Source organism: Carya illinoinensis, chromosome 1 (assembly GCF_018687715.1).
Source record: "Carya illinoinensis cultivar Pawnee chromosome 1, C.illinoinensisPawnee_v1, whole genome shotgun sequence".
In the NCBI taxonomy this organism is placed as follows: domain Eukaryota; kingdom Viridiplantae; phylum Streptophyta; class Magnoliopsida; order Fagales; family Juglandaceae; genus Carya; species Carya illinoinensis.
Window position 1 is genome coordinate 54,552,714 of NC_056752.1, and position 11,305 is coordinate 54,564,018.

Genomic DNA, 11,305 nt, shown 5'->3' on the forward strand with positions numbered 1-11,305 from the left:
TTACTAAAGCACCCTCTTTTTCAGGCATTGCTTGATCATGCTGAGCAAGTGTTTGAATTTTCCACCGGTTCAAAACTCCGCATTCCTTGTGACGAGAACATTTTCCTCGACATTCTTCGCCGCACAGGCTAGCTAGCTAAGAGTCTAAGACAAGATCGCATGTTTTCACCTTGCCTTTTGCAAGGTACTGTTTTCCCACATGGTGATCATCTCATTAACATGATCAGAAAAGAGGTAAAATAGAAAAGACAGTTAAATCTGTTGTACACTTATAAAAGTTATCTGTCTCTTTTAGTTTCTTTTGAGCATTAAAGAATTCTTGATTGAGTTGTTTGCCCACATAATGCATGGCGCGGTACTAGGAGCTAAACGGATTAAGCTAGCTAATTGAGGCCCTCAGGCCACAAAGTACCATTGGAGGATTGATAAATGTATAATTAAAAACAATCAGCTGGTACTTACCTTGGGTCCTTGTATTTACCTTCTTAATTTTTGGCAATAATGGGGATGGAGACCCTCTCTTGATGAGTGTAATATATAATAACTCTGATTCTAATCATAGAAGTGGTAAGACTTATTTTGTAAGAACGTGCTAGAAGGAAAAAAGTAATCATTTTCGAGCCACGTTGAGGGTTTAGGCTCGGTGTCGTTTAGAGTCCCCAACTATGATACGGTCTGAAATGGTGGTATGATATATGTACGTAAATACAACTATCTCAATAAATGAAAAATAAATACATCAAACATAAATATAGAATGATCAGACACTCATATTTACGAAGTTCTACCCAAATCCAATATAAAAATTTCACAAGTCGTTTGGAAAACTAATCTACTATAAATTATGTATTTTACAATCTATCAATGTCGTCTCTCGTAACTCACCATACAAATAGGTAGATGACCCCGTTGTCCGGAGAAAAATAATAAAACTGAAACTTTTGTCCAAAAGTTGAAAAAGTTCTCTCACCTAGTTGTTCCGAAGTCCCCTGATCTTTGATCTTACATTTTTTTTAAGCTGTTAGTGATAGTGAGAAAGTCAACTTTATGTCCCATTTTTCCTCGTCTTGTCTTTACTGCACGTCTTCTCTCTCTTCTCTTTTTCCTCTCTTTTTCTATGACATCAACTTTTTGTTGTCCTTTCATCTCTTTTTCCCGATACTTTCTTCCTGGTGCAGCTTATGGTGGACTGGCCTGTGATGATATATCATGTGCCAGGGATATTTTATCCCTTCCAAGAAGAAAATAGTGTTTTGGTTCCATATATGCAAGGGAACACTCACCAAACCCACCTACCTTATAATAATCAATAATGGCAAGAGCATATTGAGATTCTGCAGCAATATTTACTGAAAATGTAGTTCAATATATATCACGAGCAAATGTGGCATTTTCAGCCGGTAGCAAAGGCAAAAGCAGATGACCATTTTATAGGTGGGACGTTAACGTTACAAATAATTAGAAATACACACAACAACTTGATATCATATCTGTTGACAAAACAATCAGCGTACGTACGTTGGGGACAAAACATGCATCAAGTACTACTGAACATTCAGTCAGCTTAATTTCAATGATACATAAGTCTTAAGTATACGTATTATTATTTTTATCATGTAGACATTTCAATTATGAACGAAGGCATTAATCAAACATATATGCTAAACTAAAACGACTTGTAGAATCGGGTAAGTTAGATTATAAAACTCTTTGACATGGTAAGACAGCATTGCCATGTGATCATAAGTAGTACTTATCTTGATTTTTTTTTTTTTAAAGACAGATAGTGTGTGTTTGCGTGTACGTGAATGAGAAGCTAGCTGTTAGGTTCGATCTGTAGTGTTGGGAAACGTTGCATCAAGAATTTGGATGATAGATGAATCATCAATGAACTCTATCAATCGATCTACGTCAAGATATATGTTCCTATCTTTTTAAATAAAAACACTTTAACCAAAAAAAAATCTCACGCAAAGAATTAGACACACTGATATGGTACACCAATGTGCCACTTGTCATATACATATTTTTTCTTTTTTCTTTTTTCTTCCCCTCTCCCGTGCCCCCTTCCAGCGCTGACTATGGTGGTCGGAGAACACATCATGGTGGATAGAAGATACCGGCGGTCCAAGCGACACCGCCATAATGGAACGCCAATAAGGAGGTTGTAGCTCGATTTTATTTTTTCCTCCCCTCCCCAGTTCCTCTCCCAGCGTGCGGGCATGGTGGTCAATGGGCAAAAGATGCTGGCAATCCAAGCGTCATCACCAGTGTGGAACGTCGATAAGGAGGTTGCGACTCAATTTCGAGCGAAGGGACTTGCAACTAAATTTCGGAGGAGGAGAGGGGCTGCACTACATTGTGGGGGGCTGGGTCTAGTCGAGGGTTGGGGGAATGGCTGCTGGTGGTGGTCGTCGACGAGCTGTGGCAGTGCTAGGTGCTGCCGAGGGGCGGGGGCGCAGGAAGAAGAGGGGCTAGGCAGCGCTGAGGGGAGGGGATGCACAGCGGAAAGAGGAGAGAGAGGGAAAGTGGTGAAAGAGGGGCTGTAGAAAAGGATACGTGGTATATTGATATTGTACTACATCATTATATGAGATTCTTTTATGGAGTCTCTTTATGTTTCTAGTAGCTCCCTTTTGAAAAATTAATGTTGGATTAGTAACCGTTTACTTTCATGCATGGATTTGACGTATGGAAAATGATAATTTTATAACTATGTTATAACTATTTTGTAATTTTACATAATAGTAAAAGAATTATAAGTATATAGTTACTCTTAAATTATTTTTAACGAACACTGTATTAAAATGAACGACAAGTCCGTGTTTTCTCTTTCAACTCAATCACTTTGCTGACAAAGGATCCATCCAGATCTCCGTTGAATTACTTTTTTCGATTTTCTACAATTTGTTCTCGTCAAACTTGAAAATGATGTGAGTTACTATTATATAGGAGAGATGTTTGACAAATGGGACAAAGATAAAAATGGTATAAACAGTATTAAAAAATTTTATGAATAATAATAAGATGATTTGAATTAAATATTTATTGAATTATGATAAATGAGAGAAAAAATGAAATAAAAAATGTTAAAATTTTGTTAGAATATAATTTTTTTAATATTATTTTTGTTTTAAAATTTGGAAAAATTAAATTGTTTTTTATTTTTTATTTAAAAATTTGAAATAATTTGTAATAATTAGTTTTAAAAGGTTGTAATAATTAATTTAAAAATATTTTTGTTTGGATAATATTTAAGAAATAAAATGAAATGAAATTAGATGGGATAAGATGAAAACTATTTTCAAATATCTTCTCAAGATTCACAGGTGTCAACTTTTCGACCACCGATCCTCTAAATGACCAGCGTGAGTATACACATAGCATAAGGTTACTAATTTAATCGAGATTCACAACAACAAGACTTAGTCTAAAAAGAAAATTTTTATTAGATATTACAAAAGTAAATATATAAATTTATATGATTTGATGTAGTATTTTATATTATAAAGTTATATTTATTAAAAGATAATATAACATATCATATAAAATCATGTCAACTTATAAATTTATTTTTATGTAATTATTTTATTATCACTTCTCCTCTAAAAATCACCGACCTCATTTTCAATTTATTTGTTCATAAGAAGTGATATTTTATTAAGTAGATGCTTATTTTTTTCGTAGATGCGGACGGTACCACACTCCTTCCTCGAAAAGGAAAAGAAGAAAAGACGGCTCTGTTTTCATGACAAGAAGCCAACTAGCATTATAAATCAACAAGAAACAACAAATGTTATCGTCGAAAAAAGTTGGATAGATGCATGCATGTAATTCAGGGTAAAAGTCAGAATTCTTGTTATTTCTGTTCGCTTTATTTCTCTGATCGATTTGGACGGATAAAAAGATTTTTGAGGATTGGCCTAAAGTAGGAATGTATGGGGCAGGATGTCAGGAACCACATCCACAAAAGACCCATTAACTTAATGGAAAATGCTATGCAGCCCGCTCCCAGCGACCGCTGCAAAAAAAAAAAAAAAAAATTAATTTTTTTTTTTACTTAGTAGTTAAATAAGTGTTTTTAAATGATGTTATAAATTTTTTTAAAAAATATATATTTAATAATATTAAAAAAATACATTTAAACAAATATAAAAAAAATATTTTTCATTTTATACTAACGATAGCTCTCAACGGGAGCTGAGAGCAGTAACCGTAGCAATGTCTTAACTTAATTTTATCTTATATTGGACAGCACACGAGCCAACTGGGATATGCAGCAGTTTGAGCCGATAAAGGGGAGGTTTAGAAAATTTTTACACAAAATATAATAAATAATTTAATTTTTTAATCTAAATCTAATTTTTTTAAAATTTAAAATAATTATTATTTTAAAAAATAATAATAATTCTATCTAAAATAAAAAATTCTCATCTAAAATAAAAAATTCTCATCTTTCTATCTAATCAACAAATGTTTCACTCACTTCTGCGACTCTTGCCTTTTTGCCGCTCATCGCTCATGAATCATGTTTGAGACAGCGAGATTCGATGACCACATACATGGATATATATATGCCCACGCTTTAGTGGGCTTATGATCCTATCACAGTTTTGCCTTAGAATAATGCTAGGCTTACCGCTGGGCTCCCGCTGGATTTTTGTTTTTATCTATTTCTTATTATTTTATAATTAATGAAATATTTTTTAATAATATTATATCTTTTGAAAAAAATTTTAAAAGTATTAAAAAAATACATATAAAAATTTTTAAAAAAAAAAAAAACTTAAAATTGTACTAGTGGGAGTGCCAGCCAGTGGGAGTAGAATCACCCTTGCCTTGATACCCATCATTAATGACATTCTGAAATAGTTTGAATAATAAGATGAGATAAAATAGTTTTGGATAAAAATTAAAAGTTAAATAAAATATTATTTTTTAATATTATTATTATTTTAAAATTTAAAAAAATTGAATTATTTATTATATTTTGTATGAGAATTTAAAAAAATTATAATTATTAAATGAGATGAAATACTTTTACTATCCAAACGGAACATTTTGCCAAAACTACCTCTGCAATTCCTTAAGTGTATTTTTTATGACTGCATATGGTGTCAATATGCAAGTTTTAACATGTAATAGGGTCATGTTTAGAGATTGTTTATTATTCTTTTGCATTTCGTACAACATCCTAAATTTACAGATCATCATTATGCTGGTAGTTGTTTTTATTATTACAGAACAAATTTTAGATGTTTCTTATATTTGCCGGGTATTCTTAAGAAACTCTCATTAGTCATTTTGCAGATGTCCATGTGTGATATGGGTTTTCCTTGAATTGAGTCAATTGATCTCATAACTAGATGCCATGTCAATAGTCAATACCGTGGAATGGGGCGCCGTGAACATTGCATTCAGAAAGGTAGCGAATACCTCTCTCTCCCAAAGGACCCAAACACACGCACACAGACGTGCACACAGAGTATAGCAAGGTAAAAGTAGTTTGGTCTATAGTACATTTCCCAGAACCGAGCTCAGGTACAAACACAGATTATATGGAAACCAATGAACAAACCTTAACCATTGAGATACAGTTTTGCAGTACATATACCAGGTACATTGACATTAAAAAACAATTTTACTATAAAACAAAAGTGTAAACGAGAGAAACAAATTCAGGGTTATAAGTGGCATCTTAGTTAATAGGCAGAGGAGCACCATTCCACTCCTTCAGACAATCCAGCATAGGATCAATCAACTTCCCTGCGCACATTGCCGAGAATACCTTGTCGAATTCTTCACCTGGTGATCGGATTTTCTCACCAGTTAGCAAATCTGTTCCCAGCTCTTCTCTCACAAACTTGTATAATGGGTAGGACCTGCAGTTCCTAATCTGGTTAGGAATGGGCGCTTTTTCATTTTCAACTTCGATCCTCGCACTCTCTACTTCCTTGGGCAAAAGGGCCTTAAGCTCCTCCTCAAAGGCTCCGATCTTTTGGAAGATGGAAGTGTTCAGGTTCCTCTCTTTCTCACCGTTGTTCAAGGCGTGCTCGACTAGGACTTGCCTTAGTTTTTGCATTAATGGATAGGTTTCGCTGCAGGGGTCGTCAGCGTAAGCGAAAACGTACTCTCGGTCGACAACTTTGAGCAAGTCCTTTTCACAGAATCTGGACGGGTGAAGCTCACCATTAGAGCCCATGGTAAGGACTCTCTTGGCCACTTGATTGACAGTGTTCTTGATGGTGTTCTTCAAGTTCTCCTCCAAATGCCTCAGATCAATGGCTTGGCATAATGCAACTAAGAAAGTAGATGACATGAGCTTCAATATGTCCACTGCCTCGGCCGTCTTTCTCGAGGAAATCAAACCCAGGGAGTTCACATCTTGGTTATGCTGCTCCGCACTTTGGACATGGTTGGTGACAGGATTGGCTAGGAACTGGAGTTCCGAGCAGTAAGATGCCATTGCAATTTCTGCGCCCTTGAACCCATAATCCAAGCTTGGATTGCGGCTTGCTGTGAGATTGGAAGGCAACCCGTTGTTGTAGAAGTCATTGACAAGCTCAGAAAATTGAGCAAACATTAGTTTACCAATTGAAGCAATGGCTAGGCGGGTGTTATCCATAGAAACACCAATGGGGGTCCCTTGGAAATTCCCTCCATGCAGAGCCTTATTCCTCGAAACATCAATCAACGGGTTATCATTCACGGAGTTGATCTCCCGCTCAATCATTCTGGTTGCCATTCTGATCACTTCAATTTGTGGTCCTAGCCACTGGGGAGAGGTTCGAAGGGCATAGCGGTCTTGTTTGGGCTTCTGGAGGGGGTCAATCTCATGCAACTTTTGAGCCGCTTTAACATAAGCACTTCCATCCAAAATGTGTTCCATTATAGCTGCTGCCTCTATCTGTCCAGGGTGGTGCTTCAATTTATGTGTCAAGTGGTCTGTGAACTCGGGTTTCCCTTGCATGACTTCTGCAAAAATTGCTGATAAGATTTCTGAAAGAACTGCGAGTATGTTGGCCTCAAACAGAACCATGGAAGCTAAGCCAGACCCAACTGCAGTGCCATTCACAAGCGCCAGGCCCTCTTTGGGTTGCAACTCAAAGAACCCGCCATCGATCCCGGCTAATTGAAAGGCCTTAGTGGCGTCCAGGGACTCTCCATTGGGTCCTACAGCCTTGGAGTTAGGCCTGCCTATCAAAAGACCAGCGATGTAAGACAGAGGAACCAGGTCGCCCGATGCAGAGATTGTACCCCGGAGTGGTAAGCACGGGGTAACATTATGGTTGATTAGCTTGGCTATGGCTTCCATCACCTCAAATCTGATGCCCGAGTAACCTTGGAGGAGGGTGTTGATCCTCACAAGCATCGCCGCCCTCGTCGTAGAGTGAGGTAATGTGTGGCAAGATTCAGTGCCATTGCCAAAGATTCCAGAGTTCAAGAATCTGGTACCACAAAGTTCAATCGCAACACATTAGCAAAGATCTATGGGTAATTAAGAACATAATTATGATTAAAAAAATCAATTGACTAAGACAAGATTGAAAGCGTAGACTAAAGGATAAATAATGCTATACTCTGCCAGAATTTTCTTGGAATGCACGTCGAGATGTTATTTTAAGATTAATGCTTGGTTCATTTGTGACACATTTAATTAATGTTACATTGTCAACGCAAATCGAGAAGTGAGTTTTCAAAACGCATGTCATTTTCCAACATAAAATAGAAAAACACCAGGATAGATTAGAAATCTTGTTATATAAGAGATGTAAGACATATATAAATTAATTAATTAAGAAATCCCACTTGTTCACAAATATGTTTGACCAGTTAGTTGGGTGGGGGATGATTTTTATAGCTAGGAATTAATGTGCCGATTTTCCAGTTTAGCCTCAGATACAGTTAGAGACACCAATAACCTACAACTGCGGCCCCTTAATTCTTTATTACAATAAAGCTAGAGAGAGAGAGAGAGAGAGAGAGAGAGAGAGAGAGAGAGGGGGGGGGGGGGGGGGAGCTTGAGTAATGCTACGTATAACAAGAAGTTTGACTCTTTGCCCAGTCCTACCTCCCATACTTTTTTCAATGTTTCTTTTTTCATATATCGATAGATATTGAAGTTAATTTCCAAACACAAATGAGAAGACGTACGAAAAGACAGCAAATAAAACAAATATCAAAAATTTAAAATGGGGTCTTTTTCTTCTGAAAAATCTCCTGTCTTTGCGTTAAAGAAATGAGAAATGATATTTACAGTTGTGGTTGTGTAAGCGGCATATAAGAAAATGAATTAAAATGGAATCTATATAAAAAAAATTAACTTTTTAATCGTAAACCCCACTCTTTTTCAAAGTGATTGCACGGCGTTTACAATTCCACGACTGTATGTAGCATTGCTGTAAATAAATTGCAATCATTTCTAAATAGTCAAATCTTGAAAAAATCCAACGTTTTATATAAAAAGTCATTGAAATAATCTCAGGTGTTAGGTTTTGTTTTGATTTTTTTTTTAATTAAAAAGGTTGTAATCTTGCTTTGATGTGCGGTAATAACAATCTGGCCATAATATATGATCTGCCACTTCTACGCCATCTCATATTAGTGGAAGCACGGTATATTGTGCATTAAAAAAAAAAACAGAAAAAAATATATACATATAATAAATAAATAAATAAATAATAAAAGAAAAGAAAAAAAAGGTTTAGTTTACTTTCAAAAAATTATTAAAAAATTGAAGTAATTATTTCAGTTTGTTTCGTAATAATTATTAATTTATTATTTTGTTTCGTTGTTCCTTGTAAGCTAAAACGCATCCCCGATCGAGTGAGCCTAAAGATTCACGAAAATAGAAAGAAAGGAATTAAAGAAGTTGAGCACATGCGACTCTTCCACCTATATATATATATATATATATATGTATATTATACGGTAGGATTAATTGTTAGAGGTAGATAATGAAGTAGATCACTAAGAAACCACCTACTTCCATTCATGAAAGCCTTGTGGCTGAAATATTATATAGATTAGATTTAGAAAAATTATTAAAATTAATTACCTGATAAGCTCCTTCTGAAGGGCACCACCCTGCTTGGTCCTCCTATGAGAGGTTGCACCGAAACCGGTGGTGACACCATAGCTGTCGGTGCCGTTGTTGACGCTGTTCAGGACCCAGTCGCTGCTGGCCTTGACGCCGGCTCGAGCTTCCTCGGAAAGCTCCACCTTGACCCCTGCGTCGTGGGTCGCAATAGCTGCGACCTGCGAAATGGTCAGGGTCTCGCCTCCTAGCCGGACCACCGGCTTCCGGTACTCCTCCACCATGCGCTTCACCTCATCAAGGTGACTGCCCGAAAGTGACTCCGCAGCCACGCCCCAGTTCAAAGGGTCGCTGTTTGTGCACAGGTTCGTCGCAGTACCGTTGCCCATGCACCCCATTGCTTCGATCTCGGATTGGGATTGATTGGTGGGGGAAGAAAATGCAAAGGTACAAAACTTCTTAACTAATAAGATCTATCGGTGCATGTGAACCCAACAAGAAAGAAGAAAGAAAGGAAGGAGACAAAATGTGGGAGGAAATATTTCAGGTCGGAGAAAGTTAAAATATTCCTCTGAGAGGATTTGGCCAACTGTGTTTCGTATATATATAGGGGGAATCGTCAGTTGTGACATTGAAGAGTGTTGGGTGGGTAGGCCGATGGGTTAGTTGAAGATTGCACTAGGCCGTCGGATAGTCCCGAATTCGGACGGGGAAGATGGAGACACGTGGTGAAGTTCTGGTGCACGACATAAACGAGGCAGGGTTGAACTCGTTGAGGAGAACCGGGCGGGCGGGGTTGGTGACTATGGAAGTAGGCATGTTCCTAAACAATTAACCATAACGTCAATTTCCTCAATTTCTCATCCAACTTGTACATCAATCAGCACGTACACACGCACATACTGACCACTTAACGATAATTAAAAATAATAATAATACTACAAATTATACCCACAGCTATGTATAAATCATGTGGCACTTTTTCTGTAATTATTATTAATTTTTTGTGTAAAAAATTCTTTCGTTATTAATTAATATTTGAGTAACATCGTTTTTTAAAGAAAATATAGGTGTACATGACACTTTTATTACTATTAAATCATTCTTTATTTTTATAAAAAGATTAAAATAAAATAAAAATGTGGAATGTAGAACATTCTTTAAATTGTTTAACTATCATTTGAGCTTGCCAATTCGATTAAAATGAATAATAAATATGTAACGTAATTATATATTAATAGTAAGATTTCTAAAGGAGAAGTCAAATTACAAGATATAGTTTTGTATTACCGATACAAAATGAGTGCAAGCTTGAATATATATATTCGAAGACAAATATCCCATGATACTTGTACACAAGTCACTAGAAACCGAACAGATTGACGAACCGAATCGGTAACCGTGTTTATGAGTTCTAACCCTGATACCTGCTGCATGCCGATCGAACATATATATATATATATATATGTGTGTGTGTGTGTGTGTGTTCTTCCAAATTAATTACTTCTCCTCGATAATTTATGCCCGAGTTCCAGCAGCTTACTGTCAATAGTTTCCTTCTGAGGTTTGGAGTCATGAATAATAATATCGTTTTTATGGTTCGTTTATTCATTTTATCATATACTCTGAACATTAATATTGTAGATTGTCACAAGCTTATTATCGTGGGATATTTAGGGCATTTCTTAATTCACAAAAAATAAAACCAAAAAAAATTCCATATTATCAACAAATTGTTAAACAAAAATTTTGTTTTTATCTTCGATTTTGTCATTTTTAGTTATACTTATCGATGCGATTTATTTTAAGTAAAGTTTTATTTAAATAGTCAACATACATAATAAATCATTTTAAACATTTTCATTAATAAGTGGCCTGGACTAAAGATTATAGTAAGTTTTTTTTTTTATTGACTCCAGGCGTCCAGGATTAACATCTCGACTAATTCCAGAGATGTCTTAAAATAATGAATTTAAAATCGATATCAACATTATTTATTAATACGAAATGGAGATTTGTCTATATATTAATATGATTCATAGCTGTTGAATGATTAGGAAATTTGACTGAGTTAAAAATCAAGTATAAGCTTCTGTCTTTGACTCTTTCATGTCATTATTGTTATTGCATTGATCAAGTTGATTATTAGGAATTAAAAAGCATATCAGAGATGGGGGAAAACAATGGGATAAAGAAAGCAATAAAAAAAAATATGAATAAAAACATTTGGGGTTGTTAAGCTTAGATAAGTCATGCCCACCACCAACC

The 11,305-nt window shown here is 35.7% G+C and overlaps 1 protein-coding gene across 1 annotated transcript; it reads right to left on the reverse strand.

Annotated features, from left to right (window-relative positions):
• Positions 1-5,554: 5,554 nt before the first annotated feature.
• LOC122289177 (phenylalanine ammonia-lyase-like) lies at positions 5,555-9,628 on the reverse strand. The gene is made up of 2 exons (XM_043096141.1): positions 9,059-9,628; positions 5,555-7,448 (listed from the first exon to the last, which is right to left on the reverse strand). Exons 1-2 carry the CDS (start codon positions 9,433-9,435, stop codon positions 5,699-5,701), a joined length of 2,127 nt encoding a protein of 708 aa, XP_042952075.1. The 5' UTR covers positions 9,436-9,628; the 3' UTR covers positions 5,555-5,698.
• Between the last annotated feature and the right edge of the window lie 1,677 nt (positions 9,629-11,305).